The 20,058-nt window shown below is 41.2% G+C and overlaps 1 protein-coding gene across 2 annotated transcripts; it reads left to right on the top strand.

Moving 5' to 3' along the window:
* Positions 1 to 4,567: 4,567 nt before the first annotated feature.
* On the top strand, positions 4,568 to 19,651 carry NEMF (nuclear export mediator factor). 2 transcript variants are annotated; one of them, XM_053474607.1, is made up of 33 exons: positions 4,568 to 4,696; positions 4,826 to 4,894; positions 6,151 to 6,253; positions 6,333 to 6,458; positions 6,721 to 6,869; positions 6,963 to 7,030; positions 7,112 to 7,198; positions 7,404 to 7,477; positions 8,117 to 8,187; positions 8,320 to 8,395; positions 8,566 to 8,628; positions 8,903 to 8,980; positions 9,172 to 9,380; positions 9,645 to 9,824; positions 9,940 to 10,003; positions 10,310 to 10,398; positions 11,074 to 11,177; positions 11,431 to 11,493; positions 12,856 to 12,968; positions 13,109 to 13,166; positions 13,492 to 13,550; positions 14,544 to 14,664; positions 15,074 to 15,341; positions 15,669 to 15,714; positions 15,811 to 15,860; positions 16,085 to 16,232; positions 16,509 to 16,586; positions 16,756 to 16,950; positions 17,376 to 17,408; positions 17,881 to 17,987; positions 18,453 to 18,496; positions 19,073 to 19,152; positions 19,241 to 19,651. In XM_053474607.1, the coding sequence occupies exons 1-33, from the start codon at positions 4,638 to 4,640 to the stop codon at positions 19,316 to 19,318; spliced, it is 3,210 nt and encodes a 1,069-aa protein (XP_053330582.1). In that variant the 5' UTR covers positions 4,568 to 4,637; the 3' UTR covers positions 19,319 to 19,651. The 2 variants fall into 2 exon arrangements, with proteins under 2 accessions (XP_053330582.1, XP_053330581.1); XM_053474606.1 differs by having other exon boundaries at positions 15,808 to 15,860.
* Positions 19,652 to 20,058: the final 407 nt, after the last annotated feature.

Genomic DNA, 20,058 nt, shown 5'->3' with positions numbered 1-20,058 from the left:
TGATACTCGCCGGGTGTGGTGGCGCGTGCCTGTAATCCTGCCACTGGGAGGCTGAGGCTGTCGGATCACCTGAGTCCAGGGGTTCTGGTCTACCCCGAGCTATGTCAATCGGGTGTCCGCACTAAGTTTGGTATCAATATGGTGAGCTTGGGGGAGCTCAGGCTCACCAAGTTGCTCTAAGGAGGGGTGAACCGGCCCAGGTCGCAAACGGAGCAGGTCAAAACCCCCGTGCCAATCAGTAGTGGGATCGTGCCTGTGAATAGCCAGTGTAGAACAGCCTGGGCGATACAGTGAGACATAGTCTTTTTACAACATCTCCAAAGCAAGCCAATCTATTTGCGCTATAGTATTTTTGAAGCGAAACACAAATATGTTCAGCTAGTTTCAATGTATAAAATGTCTGTGTGTTTCAGGCCTTCCTTCATCCCTTTCTTTTTAAGAATGGAAAAGGGAGACTTGCCATCTTAGAGAAGAAACTCAAGGTTTAGATCACAAGTAGTTCCCCAGCAACAAAGATTGCACAGACAAGCTGTTTGGTGGCAAGGATGGCACAGGCAGGCTGTTTGCGGGAACTGACAAGCTCTTGGTTTGCAAGGATGGCACAGACATGTTGTTTGAGGCTAAGATGGCACAGGCAGACTGTTTGGTTACAAAGATGGCACAGGCACGCTTTCTGAGGGCACATACACACTGTTTGGGGCAGAGACAGCACAGGCAAGCGGTTTGGGACAATGAATACACTGAGAAACTGAGCATTTGATACTACAGATTTAGCTGGAAAAGGTTAATATGAAAATGAGACACCACAGACACAAGCTGAGTAGATGGTTTCTGAGATATTTTACTGCACCATCAAATGAAATGTTTACAAACTATACAAACGAGACGGAAACTTATAAGAGTCCTTTTCATTCTATAGGGATTATTCTATTAATATATAAAGCATGCATTAAATAATTCTAACAGCATTTTACCGCAATTAAGTCATATGCCACAATCCACCACACGGTGGCGCACATCCTATTATTAGAATGTGACGTCACCGCTAACAGCCCTCTACTATCACTGTGCAGAGACTGATACTCGCCGGGTGCGGTGGTGCGTGCCTGTAATCCTGCCGTTGGGAGGCTGAGGCTGTCGGATCACCTGAGTCCGGGGGTTCTGGTCTACCCCGAGCTATGTAGATCAGGTGTCCGCACTAAGTTTGGTATCAATATGGTGAGCTTGGGGGAGCTCAGGCTCACCAGGTTGCTCTAAGGAGGGGTGAATCAGCCCAGGTCAGAAATGGAGCAGGTCAAAACCCCCATGCCAATCAGTAGTGGGATCGTACCTGTGAATAGCCAGTGTAGAACAGCCTGGGCGATACAGTGAGACATAGTCTTTTTACAACATCTCCAAAGCAAGCCAATCTATTTGCGCTATAGTATTTTTGAAGCGAAACACAAATATGTTCAGCTAGTTTCAATGTATAAAATGTCTGTGTGTTTCAGGCCTTCCTTCATCCCTTTCTTTTTAAGAATGGAAAAGGGAGACTTGCCATCTTAGAGAAGAAACTCAAGGTTTAGATCACAAGTAGTTCCCCAGCAACAAAGATTGCACAGACAAGCTGTTTGGTGGCAAGGATGGCACAGACAGGCTGTTTGCGGGAACTGACAAGCTCTTGGTTTGCAAGGATGGCACAGACATGTTGTTTGAGGCTAAGATGGCACAGGCAGGCTGTTTGGTTACAAAGATGGCACAGGCACACTGTCTGAGGTCACATACACACTGTTTGGGGCAGAGACAGCACAGGCAAGCGGTTTGGGACAATGAATACACTGAGAAACTGAGCATTTGGTACTACAGATTTAGCTGAAAAAGGTTAATATGGAAATGAGACACCACAGACACAAGCTGAGTAGATTTTTTCTGAGATATTTTACTGCACCATCAAATGAAATGTTTACAAACTATACAAACGATACGGAAACTTATAAGAGTCCTTTTCATTCTATAGGGATTATTCTATTAATATATAAAGCATGCATTAACTAATTCTAACATCATTTTCCCACAGTTAAGTCATATGCCACAATCCACCATTCGGTGGCGCACATCCTATTATTGGTATGCGACGCCAAAGCTAACAGCCCTCTACTATCACTGTGTAGTACCGGTAGTGTACCTAAATGGGGGGGGGCGAGGGGGCAGTCTGCACCAGATGCCACTCTTCAGGGGGGTGCCGCGATGGCAGCCTAACGCGGGCCTGCAGCTCACCGCTTTGGCGCCCACGCACTGTGTGAGGAAACTCTTTTCCCCGCCACAGCATTGAGCTGCAGTCCCGCGTCAGCCCCTGGACCTGTGAAATCTGCAAGATTGGTAAGGGGGTGCGGGAGAGTGAATGGGTGAATGAATAAATGATTGAGTAAGTGTTTAGGGACAGAAATGGAATAGGCAGGCTGTTAAGAGGTGCAGAGGTGGCACAGGCAGGTTGCTTCAGGGGCAGATGTGGCACAGGCAGGTTGCTGCAGGGGCAGAGGTGGCATTGGCAGACTGTGCCCAAGGTGGTGCTGTGGAATATGTTGCTTTTGAAGCCAAGGGGAGATGTATTGAAATGTGCGGCAGTGTGGTTTAGAGTGGTCGGTGTGGTTGAGAAATGTTGTTAGTATAACCATGCCTTCCAACTGTCCCTGCTTTTGGCACTATCCTGCCGTCCTGTGTACCTACCACATTGTTGCAGCACAGACCTCTATTTCAGCTCCTGCGTAGCCTCCTCAGAATGCTCAGCGGTTGAATGGAGCAAGTTCACTCCTGAGGTAAGGTGAATGGGTTGCCACATCTCTGACCCTGCCCAGTCCTTCCTCAAGCCTTGACCAATTGTGCCTCACACCCCGCCTCTAACCTCACCCCCAACACAGGGGTCCTTGTCACAACCCTGGGTAAAAAGTGCAGTTTAATAATCAGTGGTTGTGATTTATATATATATATATATATATGTGTGTGTGTGTGTGATTGTTTTATGTGCCTTTGTTCTCCCTCATGTGCTGCCCCAGTCGATGTTCCACATGTCCTGCCCACAGACTTTAACCCTTCATATCCCGGACGCCATTGACCACGCCAGCGCACCCTTTTCCCGCTATTAACCCACAGGTGGTGGGGTACGGATCAAGGATGACTCGGAGAAGGAGCCTCCTGTGGATTCGCGGTCATTGGGACTTTCGGGAGAGTGGAGGATGGCGTGAAGGCCGAACACATGGGGGATGTGATTTATGGCCTTTTACCCTTTGGATCTGTATATAAGCCTGTGTGTTTTCCCAATAAACTGTGTGTTACTTTTCTGGACATTAGTCTTGTCTAATGCTTCAGGGACTTGCTGGGTCACTCATTGTCCTTTTCAGGACATTTACAGCACTGTATTCGGCTACGCCTCGGCGGGCCACGGTGCTATTCCATCGAGGATACCGAGCCAGTTCCTGATCCCTTCCTCGCCAATAGTATCGTCTAGAGCTGGAAGCGATTAACTCTTGCGGTTCCAGGAGGAAGCAACAAAGAACTGTGATAAACACATTGCCTGCTAGCCTGCAGCCACACAGATACAGATAGCTGGGAGATTAATGGTTTATGAAACATTTAGTGTGCCATCAAACCAGATTTATACACAAACTATAAAAACTAACATTACAAAAAGTATAGGTATATGTATAATTGTAGATAGTAGTACTGCACTTTGCACAACTTATAAGGGAACATGCTAACAAATTAATGAGTGATTTACCAGCAGCTGCCAGACGGTGGCGCGCATCCTATATATTCATTGAATGTGACGTCATTTCTAGCTCAGCCTCTACTATCACTGTGCAGTCTGTTTTACTCGCCGGGTGCGGTGGCGCGTGCCTGTAATCCTGCTACTGGGAGGCTGAGGCTGTCGGATCACTTGAGTCCAGGGGTTCTGGTCTACCCTGAGCTATGTCGATCGGGTGTCCGCACTAAGTTCGGTATCAATATGGTGAGCTTGGGGGAGCTCAGGCTCACCAGGTTGCTCTAAGGAGGGGTGAACCGGCCCAGGTCGGAAACGGAGCAGGTCAAAACCCCCGTGCCAATCAGTAGTGGGATCGCGCCTGTGAATAGCCAGTGTAGAACAGCCTGGGCAACACAGTGAGACATAGCCTTTTTTTAAAAATAAATCATAGTTCATTTTGTTTTTTAATTTCTATAAAAAGCCCCATATTTAAAAGAAATCTATATTTAATTAAGCATCATTTATTACAACTATGATGGCGCTATACAAGCATAATAATAATTACAATAATTATTTCCATTTCTGCCATCTTCTACAAGCTTCTATTCTAGTGCAATTCTTTTTTTTTTAAATACATTTTATAATATAATAATACATTTTACTTCCATTAACAATGTGTAAAGGCAAGTATTTTTGGTTTGTTTGACTGCCTCCTACTGGACAAAGCTTGTTAAATGTTTGAGGCTGTGTAGTTTGCTTAACTCACCAGGAGGGGTCACTCTTTCCAGTGTCGCACTTTTGCTAGGTTTGTCACTTCTGGCTTGCCGTATGTGACTGTCCGTGTCATGTGGTAAGCCCAGGAAGCTTAGTGCGATAATCTGCAGATGGTGTGCGAGGAGCTGTTCCTTCCTACGGCAACATGAAGAACAGATTCAACACCATAGATATCCGAGCTGTCATCGCAGAATTAAATGACAGGTGACGTATATTCTATATGCGGAAAATATTAATTTATTAGAGGAGTTTAATTTAATTACGTAACAAACCTCACACATATGCCAGTTCCACTACATGACGTCACATTACCTGTGTTTTCCTTATTTACAGCTTGTTGGGAATGAGAGTTTACAATGTCTATGATGTGGACAATAAGACTTATCTCATTCGACTACAAAAGTAAGGCTTTTTGTGTTATCTCTGTGTAATGAAGTATATTTTATTGTATGCTTAATGTCTTCAGTACAGTGCACTTTAGTTACCCCCCCAGTGACTATTTGGCATGTACACACTGAAGGGGTTAGCAACGAACAGTTAAAACATAAAATGCTTTCTGTGACAGGCTGCACATTTATATTTTATATATCTATTATTATTATTTTCATTTATTTTTGTGTCTTAGAGGAAATTCCCCGTAACTTTGAGAGTGGCCACCCAAAGTGATCCCTGGACAAAGGGAATGGTTAGAAATTTACATATTGGCCCCTCCATATGCATGTATTATTCCCCAAACATCACTTCTTAATATATATATATATATATATATATATATATATATCCCCGCAGAGCCATATCATGACAGTATTGTTTTACCATAAACTGTGTTTAGAATTTAATGCAATAACAATTAACCTTGGCACTTAATTATATGCTCAAAATATTGAACTTAACAACAATAAATAGGAAACAAAAGGACTTAAAAAAAAAAAAGTTCAATATTAGTCAAGTTTACTGCACTATATGATTGTAATGGTTCCAAAATCTCCAGGAGTCAATGATTAGCCTTATTGCCCCCCCCCCAAAAAAAAGATAAACAGCATGTATAGCTCCTTGTATAAAAGACACACTTTGTTATGTATGTCTTATGTACTTATTCATATGAAATGTTCATGTGCGTTCTCCTTGGTTCCATCTACGTTGTAAAATCCAAACTTATATTAAGCAAGGAGAGTATTTCTTATGCTCTGGACATCTATTCTGTACATCTTTCCTGCGCCGATCACGTTATATACAATTAGGTGGGTTGCACATCCAGTCTCACATCCACGTCAGCAAATAGTGGTCTGGTTTTTACACAAATTTTTACACGAATCATTTAATGTATGAAGATACATGATAGTTTATCTATATTGTATGTGTGATGATTGCACGTTTTTTTTAAGTGTTCCTAATAAAAATGATCTTTTTTTGTAAAACTACTTGGCATGTATCTGGCAAGGGATTCCGAGGCTCCTGTATGTGCAGAGTGTACTTACCCCTTTTCATAAAGTAAAACAGGTGTACCAATGGAAGAACAGAAAAGAAAGGATCCTCTGTATTGTATTATATTTGGTTATCCTGATACTGCTGCTTACTAGAATTCTTGATAAATGTTATCCTTTAATTTATAGTTTTCTGAATTAATTTTAACTTGTTTGCTCTTGTTTCACCAACAGGCCAGATTTTAAGGCTGTACTCCTCATAGAATCAGGTATAAGAATTCACACTACAGAATTTGAGTGGCCTAAGAATATGATGCCATCAGGATTTGCAATGAAGGTAACAATGTGATTACCTTTTCTATCCCAAGACAGGAGGATGCCGCACGCCTAAACATACCCCCATTTCTTTCCTCCAGTGCCGGAAACATTTGAAATCCCGGAGGCTGGTCAGCATTAAGCAGCTGGGTGTGGACAGGATCGTCGATTTCCAGTTTGGTTCTGACGACGCTGCGTATCATGTGATTGTGGAGCTTTATGACAGGGTACGATGGTATAGGCAATATTTAAGCTTGTTTCTTGCCAAACAAAGTAGGAGCACTTTTAAGAATACTTTTAATTAAATAAAAAAACATTGAGTTTATTATCATAGGCGGACTTGAAAAAGATGCCCTCTGAGCAGCCAATTCAGAAACGTCCGCATTGATCTGTTAACTCCTGGGCCGTTTAAAACACATTAGCTTTTTTACACTGTAGTGATTTTGTGACGCGTCACGGAGCCTTACAGATACTTCACTGTTGTTTCAGGGCAACATTGTTCTTACAGATCATGAATATCTCATTCTGAACATCTTGAGGTTTCGGACGGACGAGGCAGACGATGTGAAGTTTGCTGTTCGAGAACGCTATCCTGTTGATAATGCAAAACTTGCTGAGCCCCTCCTCACCTTGGAACGGTACGGTCACACTAAATAGTATGCTAGTATTACTAAAGCCATGTATATAGTTGATATCAGCTGTTTTTTTCACTGTTTTGTTTTTAACTGTAGATTAAAAGAAATCCTAGGAAGTGCTCAAAAAGGAGACCAAGTGAAGAGGGTTCTCAATCCACATCTGCGTAAGAGTTCACATCTATTCTTTTGAATGTCAATTAAAGAGAAATCTGACGCCTGCTAATTGCCATCAATTTTCTGTCCAGCGTATGGTGCGACTCTGATTGAGCACTGCTTACTGGAAGTGGGACTTTCAAGCAATGTGAAAGCTGAACAGATCACTGCGGACTCAGGTCAGTAACGGTCAAGTTACGATATCCAAATGCTCCCGGCACAGGGCTTCACAGCTCTTTAGCCCATGCACTTAAATAGACGGTGGTTGATGTGCTCAGAATATTCACATGCATTTCTTTTATATTAAAAAAACAAAGGCATAAGTTCTGCATTTACTCTGCGCTCTAATTTTGCAGTAAATTTGCATTTTTTTCCCCCCTAAAGATATTGAGAAGGTTCACGACGCTTTAAAAAAGGCCGAAGAATACATGGATCAAACTCTTAGTTTTAAGGGGAAGGTAAGTGTGTACCGATACTGCTATGCCCAGAAATCTGGATTAACCGTTCGTTAATTTGTACGAGTGGAGGATAACATCACCAAACCTGCATAAAACACCATTTCCAGTACGTAGCAGGCCCAAAGCATAAAAAAAGCATCTTTTTAGTGTCTGCAATTTATAGCGAGGGTAGAAATACCTCAAATATTGTTGCTAAGATCTTTTGTTGAGAATTTTGTTTGTGTCACTTGGAAGGCAGGATTTTGTTCAACCAAAGCGAAATTAGCTCTAGTGCTCTAGTTTCAAATTTACATGTTTAATATACATACATCCACTGCTTTTTTCACCCCATTTGGACACATGCTACTTACAGGTGATGTAAATACAAAATCTAGCGTATGTAGAGTAATGGGGCAGTTTTCTCCGGCGGGTACCACACTGTGTACATGTTCGTACTGACGGTTGAACAATTTTAGGATGCCTTATTGCTCTCTGCGTAGATAAACATATATTTTCTACTGCCATCTGGTGAGCTCCCTGTCCTTTACTTTGCTTCTTCAGCATTCTCTAGGGTGTACAAGAGTACTAAATCTTTAATATATATATATATATATATATTTAATAAATATTTTAATTTTTTTAACTGTGAATTACCCACAGGGCTACATAATCCAAAAAAGAGAAAAGAAACCAAGCCTAGAATTGAATAAAGAACCCGAAGACATACTCACGTGAGTTATCCTGTATATATGAACTACGAAAATGCACTCTGTGTCAGTATGCTCGGGGTCCTGGAGATGCTGATCACCAGCTTCGCACCATATACGCCTTCTGCTAACTAGGAACCTTCTTCTGTGTTTCAGAAATGAGGAATTCCATCCTTTCCTATTTGCACAACATCGCAACAGTCAGTACATGGAACTTGATTCGTTTGATAAGGTTTGTTTGTGTGTTGTTTCATTTCTCACTATATTATAGCATGCAATTTAGAGATTTCTACAAAGTAGTAACTAGTTTGGTCAATAAATCCCATATAGTGACGTTCACCTTCTCATTAAAGTAAAACATTCTTACATAATTAGTGACATGTTCTTTCTTTTTCATTTAAGGCTGTTGATGAATTTTATTCCAAGCTGGAAGGTCAGAAGATTGATTTAAAAGCCCTTCATCAGGTAGGGTGAATGACCAATAATGCTGTGTGTGGCTTTTGGATATCTATATATTAAGTACTTTTTAATTTGTTGTGCAGCGTAAAGATTTTGTCATGAGTTTATGTTTTTTTGTAAAGTTCCACTTTATGATGCAAGGTTTTTCTATTAATAATGGCTTAGCTAGTGGGTTTTGTCAAGGATTGGATTTTGTTATAAATAGTGACTTGTTATTTTGTGTATCTTGCAAAAATTGTATTTTTATTTGTTTGTTTATTCATTTAGTTTTTACTTTCAGGAAAAACAAGCCTTGAAGAAGTTGGAGAATGTCCGTAAAGACCATGTGCATAGACTGGAATCTCTGCAGTATTCACAGGTATGTTTGACCCGGTCTTGGCTAACTACACCTTTGTGGCCAGTGAGGCTGTGTTCTGTCATTCTGTTCCAATGATTCAGGTCCTCCCGGCACCCGGAGAGTTGGCGAGAACGATCTGGTTTGAGATGCAGAAAGGCTATTCATTTACCTCCAGAATACTATAAAAATCTAAAAAAAACATTCCTCTTTAGGAAATCGACAAAACCAAAGGAGAGCTGATTGAAATAAACTTGGACATAGTAGACCGTGCAATCCAGGTGGTGCGCAGTGCCCTTGCTAATCAGATCGACTGGAAAGAGATTGGAACCATTGTGAAAGAGGCTCAAATTCAGGGTGACCCCGTTGCTCTTGCCATCAAAGAACTTAAGCTGGAGATGAACCATATCACCATGTTGCTGAAGTGAGTCTATGTCAATTCATTAAGAAGCGGTGGCTTTGGTCCAACACTTTCTCACCATGAATGATTATAGAAAGGTGGTTAGACTTTCCTTCTTGGAAAATTCTAATTTGCACAACTTTAGACATTTCTTTCTTAAGACAGCGTACTTGTTCTGTGACATTATGCACAAAACTTCACAAAGTGCCTTGTCTGTTTGAAGGAATGCTAATGTTTTATTTGGAAAAAGTAGGTAAACTGTCCCTATAACCAAGTCTGTTTTTTCAGAAACCCTTACACATTGTCTGAAGAAGAGGATGATGATGAAGAACAGATGGAAGAAGCAGAAGAACCAAAAGGGAAGAAGAAAAAAGCAAAAAATAAGCAACAGCCTAAGAAAGCTCAGAAGAACAAGCCAATGCTGGTGGATGTGGACCTCAGCTTATCTGCTTACGCCAATGCCAAAAAGTGAGCGAAAGGAAGTGGTCGCATAAGAAGAGGGCCATACGTGATTCAGGGAGCGAGAGGAAAAGAAAGACCCCAAAAATATAAATATTTTTATATTTGTAATTTTTAATTGCAGGTATTATGATCACAAGAGACACGCGGCAAAGAAAACACAGAAGACTGTAGAAGCTGCAGAAAAGGTAAATCCAAAGTAAACATTTTGTCACAGCCACCACCTTCCAAATATATCCTGACCCCTGAGATATTTCAAAACACCTGGTTTAGGAAAAAGCTTTATCTCATAATAAAGACTAGACTGGATAGAGCATGTGGTTGGAAGAAAGATGAAAGGAGGTGCAAAAAGTGAGCTTTTTGGATTTTGTCTTACATCTGACCCCGCACAGTCTGGATGTGTTATAACCATTGTATGTTCTCTAATATCTGCAGAGATCATTTAGGACTATACCATTTTTCATGTGCATTTTTTCCTTTTTCCTACTGGGTAGGCATTCAAATCAGCAGAGAAGAAGACAAAGCAGACACTGAAGGAAGTCCAGACAGTCAGCACCATTCAAAAGGCCAGGAAGGTGTACTGGTGAGAAGGGTTTTCACACTTGAATAGCCTAACAATGGGGGAGCAAATGTCCCTCTTTATTGTGCTAAAGAGGGGTAAATCAGCATATTTGCAAAATAAAAAAATCATTAACTAATAAAAGGCAGGGAGATAATAAAACAGACAAGGTCCGTAGTACACCAACCAAGAAAAAAAGGACCGAGCTTCTTGTAGCAAGCAGGAGCTGTCTCCACAGATGGCCGAGCATATAACCTACTTGTCTTGCACTGAATAGGAGAGTATTATAGCCCATTGTTTAAAGTAAAATTGGATATCACTAAATAAAGCTACAGTCTGTAGGTCACTTTTTATAGAATCTGAAATGGCACATACCTCCCAAGTGTCCCTCTTTAAGATGGGGAGTCTCTTATTGGAAACTACATCATTCTGTCCCTCTTTCCAGCACTGATGCACTCATTTTCTTTGAGCTTAGAAGGATTGTTTGAGAATGAGTGTATCAAAGCCTCAGCCATGCATGTAGAAACAGCAGAAATACATTCTTCAATTTCTAAACATATTAATCATCAGGTCAAATAAAGCCCTAGTAAAGCCGCACCTAACCGTACCCCCTTGGCCATATTCAGTGGTTGAAGTCTGGTAGACCTCCGAATTCCCTTCAAGTCACCTTGAAATGCCTGACTCTGTATTTTACTTCAGGTTTGAGAAGTTCTTGTGGTTCATTAGCTCAGAGAACTATCTGGTGATCGCAGGGAGAGACCAGCAGCAGAATGAGATGATTGTGAAGCGTTACCTAAACCCTGGTTAGTATCAAGCCGATAGCAATGCCATTTAACAATAAATGATACAGATAATTCTGTAAATGTGAAATTGAACCCCCCCCCCTTTCTAGGGAATATCATGTGACTCAAAAGTGGGCACTGATGTAAAACAAAAAAACACAGATCGGCCAAGATTTCTATAACATGGTAGAGGGGCAGGTAATGTTTCCTCTATGTAAAACTGTGTCTTTTTAAGTATTGAATTTACGCAAAGCGTGGTGTTTTTTCTTTGTAGGTGATATATATGTGCATGCAGATCTACATGGGGCTACCAGCTGTGTCATCAAGAATCCTACAGGTAAAAGTGCTGCTGCCTGACAGATAAATAGACCCTTGCAAAGTTTTATTAAATTACATTAGGATAAAAATAAAAAAAACATAGTATGTACATCTTACTGCAGATTACAGCTCAGAAGTAGTACAGAGGTCTGCTGAGTGTTGGTCAGAGATGTTATAGGGGAATACGTGGTATAACTCGATGGACTGCTGGGTACAAGCCTGGTGGTACAGAGTGCTGCAGGGTATAGGGCGATAGCGGTATAGGGGACTGCAGGGTATAGCTTGATAGTGGTATAGGGGACTACAGGGTTTAGCTTCATAGCGCTATATCGGACTGCAGGGTATAGCTTGATAGTGGTATAGGGGACTGCAGGGTTTAGCTTGATAGCGGTATAGGGGACTGCAGGGTTTAGCTTGATAGTGGTATAGGGGACTGCAGGGTATAGCTTGATACTGGTATAGGGGACTGCAGGGTTTAGCTTGATAGCGGTATAGGGGACTGCAGGGTATAGCTTGATACTGGTATAGGGGACTGCAGGGTTTAGCTTGATAGCGGTATAGGGGACTGCAGGGTTTAGCTTCATAGTGGTATAGGGGACTGCAGGGTATAGCTTGATAGCGGTGTAGGGGACTGCAGGGTATAGCTTGATAGCGGTATAGGGGACTGCAGGGTATAGCTTGATAGCGGTATAGGGGACTGCAGAGTTAACTTGATACTGGGATAGGGGGCTGCAGGGTATAGCTTGATAGTGGTATAGGGGACTGCAGGGTATAGCTTGATAGTGGTATAGGGGACTGCAGGGTTTAGCTTGATAGCGGTATAGGGGACTGTAGGGTATAGCTTGATCATGGTATAGGGGACTGCAGGGTATATCTTGATAGTGGTATAGGGGACTGCAGGGTATAGCTTGATAGTGGTATAGGGGACTGCAGGGTATAGCTTGATAGTGGTATAGGGGACTGCAGGGTTTAGCTTGATAGTGGTATAGGGGACTGTAGGGTATAGCTTGATCATGGTATAGGGGACTGCAGGGTATATCTTGATAGTGGTATAGGGGACTGCAGAGTATAGCTTGATCGTGGTACAGGGGACTCCAGGGTATAGCTTAACAGGGTTACAGAAGACTGCAGAGTTCATCTCGACGGTGGTAAAAGCGATTGTAGATTATTGATGAGCAGAGATACGGGAGAACGCAGAGTATTACTCGGCGGCGGTACCGGGAACTGGAGGTTTTAGCTCGGCATTGGTACAGGGACTTTGGGCATTGATTAAGCAGCTTTTTTTTTTAGGTGTTTTGTAACTTCTTCTCACGTATCCGCTTTGGTGACAAGTCATTAAAACGTGCATTTGAATATTAACCTCTCTATATCTGTGTCTCAGGGGAGACCGTGCCGCCGCGCACACTAACAGAAGCTGGCACAATGGCGGTTTGTTATAGCGCAGCCTGGGACGCACGCGTGATCACCAGTGCCTGGTGGGTCCATCATAACCAGGTAATGTTCCTGCAATTCTTCTTTCTATCGTCTAAAAGAATAGCGTTTAAGGTGTAAGTTAAGGGTGCTTCTAAAGAGTAGCGGCCACCAAATTTTTCCAAAATCACAGTTAACATTTTTTTTATGATTATTTCTTTCAGGTTTCAAAGACGGCTCCAACTGGAGAGTATCTGACTACGGGAAGCTTTATGATTAGAGGTAGGGAGATGCATACGTCATATCTCATGCTTTATGGGGCCGTGTAAATTTACAAGAAAAGCTTTCTGTGACAACAGAAACCAGCAAATTTCCTGCGTGTGAACAACCAAATTCGTCCATGTTATATTATTTTACTGTTTTTCTGAAGAACATAGTGTTTTCTGTATATTGGTGTGGTTCCACAGAATTTGTGGCCTTTAAAGAAAATATTCCAAATTAGTACACACACCTGGTACACAAAAATGGGAAAAATAACTTATGAGCAAATGTGCAAATTATTGTAATCTTGTCTGCTAAAAAGTAATTTTTTGACAATATTTTTCAGGCAAAAAAAACTTCCTGCCTCCCTCATACCTGATGATGGGGTTTGGATTTTTGTTTAAGGTTGGTATGTTTGCTTTTGATTTCTGTGTATGTTAATATACTCGTAAGGGGCATGTCACTTCCCACGCGTTGGCCAGCCTGTCTGTATGATGGTAGCGATGCCTCACCTGACCAGCAGAGGGCAGCTCTATACGGGCTAATCTCTGCAGATACCTTTTTTTGGGTTAGCATTGCCTTCTAAGGAGGAAGCCCCACAAAGCTTTTTATGTCTAGCTTTAAACTCCTATTAGTTTTATTAGCGTGTAACGGATGAAAAAGCAGTCCCAAAACTTTTCCTAAAATAGGGATCCAGCTGGTATTACAGAAGTGTTTGGATACAATAAGGCAATGTATTCTCAGCGAGTGGGGAGCTGCTTTAGGAGTTCTGACCTGGCAGCAACACATTAGAAACTTAGAAACCTTCCCGTCTAAGTCAAAGTGGATATAGGGGGCAGCGGGGAAATTGCTTACCCTGTCAAACGCATCTCACTTATTGTGGCAGTAGTAGAGTTGATGACATCATTTGATCCCACTCAAGGAGCGAGAAATGTGCGCAGGCTCAAAGCTTCCTCCGGAGAATGGGCTCTTCATCGGCCTGTGCTCTGATGCAAAAAGAGAACAGTTTGGTTAATTGAAGTCCAATATACAGTAGAAAATAACTTTATATGTCACTTTTCTCAAATCCTACATTCTACAGATGTCAGCCCTGAATATACCCAATAAATGAAGTAGAAATACTTCATATATGCTATAGGAACAGCCATCTTAACTGCCTGTTCCAAGGATCTGCACAATTATTCCTCCCCATTGAGTTATCCCTTCCTTATTGTAAAATTGCTGAATGTTGCTAGTTGGTTCAGGCAGCATCTGTAAGGATGGGGTTGGAGAATCGAGATCTCCTCTTTGCTTTGGTAAACTGAAAGTAATTAGACTGAGCAAAGCCACGCGAGCTGCGGGTTAAATAAATGAATTTAGTTTGCAGACTCGAATTGCAGTGAATTCCTTTTCTTGTAGGTGGACGAGGCTTGTGTTTGGCGTCATAAAGGAGAACGCAGGGTTAAAGTTCAGGACGAGGATCTGGAAAGTGTGACGACCAGTAACTCTGAACTGGCAGCTGAAGAAAATGAGCCTTTGGGTAAAAACTGCAACCCCTGAAATGAAAATTATTGAAATGGAGATGAATCTTTTTAAGTATTTTAAATGAAAAAAAAATATATTGTGATGGAGGCTTGAGTTGTATGCGCTGTTTGTTAGCGGGCAACTGGGAGAAGCTTTGTTTCTGTGCGCGCCGTGCAACTGTTTTACGCCATGTGCCGTAAAGCAAGTGGGGATTCCTAGAAAAGTGATCAAATGCATTTATTACTTCTGCACCGTTCAGAACGGAGAGGTTTTTTTTAATTTGGGAAAATAGGAAATGGAGATTTCTAGTCCCCAGATCTATGCATAGAGATGTATTTTTTAATTTAGCGAACAAGAATGTTTTTTATTGCTTGTGCTAGAGCCTCGTGTGATTGGTTTTTTCTATGTTTGTTTTAACGTCTTAGAGGAAGAGAGTGACGGCAGCAGCTCTGACGATGAAAACAAACAGGATACCGCAGACACAACTGACAGGACTAACTTGAAGTCAGATACCGAGCAGCTAACCCAATCCGTGAATGAACTTGAAGATCTGGCAGAGGTCAGAGAAGCAACGGGGTCGGATGAAGAAAGCGATGGCGAGAGTCCTCATTCTACAGGAAAAGAAGAAAACGACGCTACGGGGCTCAGCTACCCCGACACTAGTATAGACTTATCTCATCTCCAGGCAAAGAGGTAGAATCATTAGGTGCTAAGGCCCTGTCAAAAGTCACAGGGGTGGAGTGACTAGTGGTATGCACAACGTGGCCTTAATTAACTCTATCGGCAAAGACATTCACTGGATATTGGTGCACGTAATACACGTTTTTTACATGATAGTAATGGTGTTGATTCATGCTAATCCCCCCCCAAAGCCCAGCTGTGGCTATTTGCGGATGATAGGAATTATAGTTTAACATCTGGCATCATTGGAATAGTTACGTTACACTTGTTTGTGGAACCACTACATACGTGTGAGAATAATTTCAATATAGAATTAAAACGTTTACCTCCTTTCCACAGAGTATTGAATAAAGTAGTTGCTCCAGAACCTGCCAAATCAGCTGCGGTAAGACCTCCTTATTTTGGAATCAAGTTAATATGAATCTATCTTTTTTTTCTTATTATTATTATTATTGAATAATATTTTATGTTCTGGCAGCAGCAAAATGACAAGTCAGCTGGTTGGAAACATATGTCTGCTAAAGAGCGACGGTAAGAAACGGCTTTATTTATGTGAAAGATCATTTTTTTCACCATTAAAACCTTTTGGAGGTTGCTTCCTCCTCCAAAACTTCACTCTTCTGACTGCTTTACAGCAAAGATTGTAAGCCATAGGCTCAGCGTCATGGGGGGCTGCGGCTACCTCGCCTTTGAAAGGTAAAGCAGTTCACTGATCAATGCATGAAATCAGGTGTTTCCTACCTTCTGACCTGCAGGAACATGAAGAAAAAGAATAAGCCTAATGACCCAGATGAAAATGAACCATTGGAGGAGACGAGGAAAGAGGAGAAACCTGAAACGGAAGTTTCCCAGAATGCACCACAAGGTGTCGCTGGGCAGCAGCCAATGAAACGAGGCCAAAAGGTACCGTTTCTCAGCCTCTGGATTGGGCTTTTATCTATTAATTTCTTGAAGATAAATATTAGGCAAATGCTCATCCGTTTTTGTTCTATAAAGTCTTCTTTGTTTCTTTTTCCCTCTGGGTAGGGTTGCCACCTTTCTTGCGAAAAAATACCGGCCATGCTTATTTGCATAATTAATTATATATGTGTGACCTCATAAAAACATCATAGTGCATCTACCTCCCCCCCAAATTTTCAGAACTTCTCCTTGAAAATATTTCTTTGCGTGTATTTTCAGAGTAAAATGAAGAAAATGAAAGAGAAGTATAAAGACCAGGATGAGGAGGATCGAGAGCTAATAATGCAACTGTTGGGCGTAAGATGTGAAGTTTTTCCTATACCTTTTTAGTGTGTGTGTGTGTATATATATATATATATATATATATATATATATATATATATATATATATATATATTTTGTTTTGTTTATCGTTGAATATTACTAGCCACTATAGTGACAAGTAATTAATTCTCCGTTTCTTTAGTCTGCAGGATCAAACAAGGAAGACAAAGGAAAAAAGGGGAAGAAGGGTAAAATTAAGGAAGAAGTGGTAAAAAAGCAGCCCCAGAAAGCAAAGGCGGGTGGCAAGGGAAACATTAATAAGAAGGAGAGTCCGGTGGATGTCTTTGTAACCCAAGATATTCAAGAGATGACTTTAGAAGATCAACAGGATGAAAAGGTAGGAGATGCTGCTGCAATTTTAACATAACAAAGAAAAGTATGTGTCATATACAATGGACTCTATTCACTAAACACTGGAAATTATCTTAGGACGGATGTTGTACGGGTAGCGACAGCCGGGTAAATCAAAAGTTTACTTATTTTTATTGTTATGTTTACATATACTTCGGCTATCCTTTTGGTTTGTAGGTTTGACGGATGTTACAGCACATTTTCTGTAAATTGCATGATATATTCAATAAAAAAAGAAAAGTAAGTTTGTGGGGCAAAGAAGGTTATACAATGTACTAACACACAATAAATCTCAAATGCCTCGCTTACTGTAATGCGCTTCTCACTTTGTTGCTTTTTGTGTTATTTTCTATCCTTTTTCTTGTATTCTGGGTTTACACACTGATTATATTATTGTTACTTCCTATACAGGATGATCAGGAGCAGGACCCACAAGCATCAGAGGTATGTCTTATTCCTTTTCCAAACTTGCGACATTTCATTTCTTATTTTAAAATGTCTCATGGAATGCAGTGAGGACGGATATCAATACAAAAGGCAAAAGCCTGAGATTTTCTTGATTAATGACATAATTCGGACCATACCTTTTTTGCGATTTCCCCTGCGACATAATGTACATCCACGCCCAGAACCATATGTTTTGGGTTATTTTCTGTTTTTTGTTCTGCTTCACTATACTATCCCGAAGAGCTCCTATTGCAGGAGAAATTCTTTGGTTCTTTGCGATGTATACTGAAGTTGGCAAACCCCCATTGGCTCCAGTTTTTAATGCATTACCCACGCTTTTGCCCCAAAAGTTAAGCCTTATAGAAACCCGATTCAGCGCATTTCCAGTAAATGAAATATATTTGTCACTGTCTTTGTTTTCGTCATTTTTTCTTTAAAATACGTGTATTTACCTCCTTGCTTCTTCCAGGAAGCCGAGAACTTGCTGGATTCCTTGACCGGGCAGCCGCACGCCGAGGACGTGCTCCTTTTTGCGGTTCCCGTCTGCGCGCCATACACAGCGATGACCAGTTATAAGTGCGTGGAGTGATTCTCAGCCCTTCCTTTTCACTAGGAGTAGTCTAACAGAATATATAACAGTCCTATACATGCGCGAGTGGACGCATTCAGGAAGACACACCGCAGTATCTGCGATATCCCTGCTGCTCCTCCTGATAAGTGTTCAGTGTTTGAGTTACTTAATGGGAATTGTAGTACCAAACACCAAAATGCTTAGAGTAATTTACACCCTAACTCTGCTACGTAACCCGTTTGCGGTAAAGGTTATGAGAAGTTAAAGCTGTGGGCTTGATCCTCCTTGATCTATGCCCTTTTGTCAGCAAGGAATTCATCTGAATTCAGATTTTATTTTTACGTTTCTGTTCATTACACATACCTGTATATCTTCTCGCAGATGTGCCCTTTAAGACGAGAAATTATTTTTCTTTGTACATTATTGTATTTTCTGATGATTTATGATAATCTTTATGTTCTTAATCTTAGGTATAAAGTAAAGTTAACCCCAGGAACTAATAAGAAAGGAAAAGGTATATTCTGTGAAAAACCTGTACAGACCACCTATATATTGTGTTAAACTGATCATGCACAAAGAAGTGTCACATTGAGCCGTGTTAGTGCACATTATGATCAGGACCTGCTTTAAATGCTGCATTTACTTATTTTATTGTATACACACCACTTATTGTCGGACAGGTACAAGGAGCTTTTTTTGGCCCCTTACCCTACCTAAAAAACACTGCTGAATTAACCTGTTAGTGGGTTAACATGTGGCCACTGCTCTGATATTAGATATATGTGTGCGTGCCAGTAAACGTTAAAAAATAGAGCTTATATAGGACGTCAGGTGAATAATGTTTCATTGTCTTATATGAATGTGTGGGTCATCACAATGTCATTAGGGACATTCATATACAGGACATGTTCTGCATGTGTCTCAGCTTAGTCTTTGCCCCGAGTTTTAATATATCTGAAAGACAAAGCTGTACCTTTAGCAGAGAGATAATACATGCTCAATTGGTGTAGTTTTTAAAAGGCTGATCAGCATTTACATGCAAAAACACGTTAAAGGTTGTGTCCCTTTAATGTTTTCTTATTTGTCACAGCTGCTAAAACGGCTCTGAACAGCTTCATGCATTCAAAAGACTCCACGGCGAGGGAGAAAGACTTATTGCGGAGTGTCAAGGTAAACGCCGCCATGACAGCACCTGGAAATGAGAAGTCGCAGTTATCTGCCAAAATCCCTTAACACTCATTCTGTGTTTTGTACGTAGGATACGGACCTGTCGAGGAACATGCCTGGGAAAGTCAAAGTGTCTGCCCCAAACCTGCTCGCGATGAAAAAGAAATGAGAAGCACGGATCTGCGCAGTTTGTGAGCTGAGGATTGTCACTGTGGATTAATGGCCAAGAGGACTGTTGTAACGCAGACGTGAATGTGGCACACAGTAAAACCCTTTTCATTGTCAGAGGGGTGAGCAATAAATAGACCCGAATCTCAGGTACTGGAAGAACGGACGAAAGCTGTAACAATGACTCGGTAACTGCCAAATAGTTCGAAATAATAGTTCTGCCAATGCCTGGTGTCTGCCACCTGCCGCAAGCAGTATGGCGGCCCGATGTTCGTTTGTTTTCTTCATCAGTGTAATGGGATGAAACAAAATAAATTTCTAAAGGGAATAGGTATACGGTTTTTCTTGCCATTTTCTGCTACCTAATATTTCCATCTGCACCAAATAGTAATTTTGAGTATATTCTAGATCTTAAAACTAAAATGCCATGGACCCTAAAAATATAATTCAGGTAACAGTTAGATAGAAACACATTCCCCCCCCATTGATCCCTTTATTTTAGTGCCAATGACATAAGTGAGCTGACCCTTCCTATTGAAAGGACTATAAAGTGATGGGGTTTGAGCGGGACGCTAGGTCAGTGATCCACCGTTAACATTTAGTCGAAAGCAGGAGCAGATTCTCCAGAAGACAATAACTTGTAAATAAAGATCTGCATTTTCCACAGCTTTAAAAGTAGTTATTGTGTTCCCATATGTGATCATTCTGGGGAAATACCATGAAAAATACTGTGATAACGGT

The sequence above is a fragment of the Spea bombifrons genome, chromosome 9 (genome assembly GCF_027358695.1).
Source record: "Spea bombifrons isolate aSpeBom1 chromosome 9, aSpeBom1.2.pri, whole genome shotgun sequence".
In the NCBI taxonomy this organism is placed as follows: Eukaryota; Metazoa; Chordata; class Amphibia; order Anura; family Pelobatidae; genus Spea; species Spea bombifrons.
Note: the sequence above shows the minus strand (reverse complement) of the source record. Positions and strands in the feature narration are given on the sequence as shown.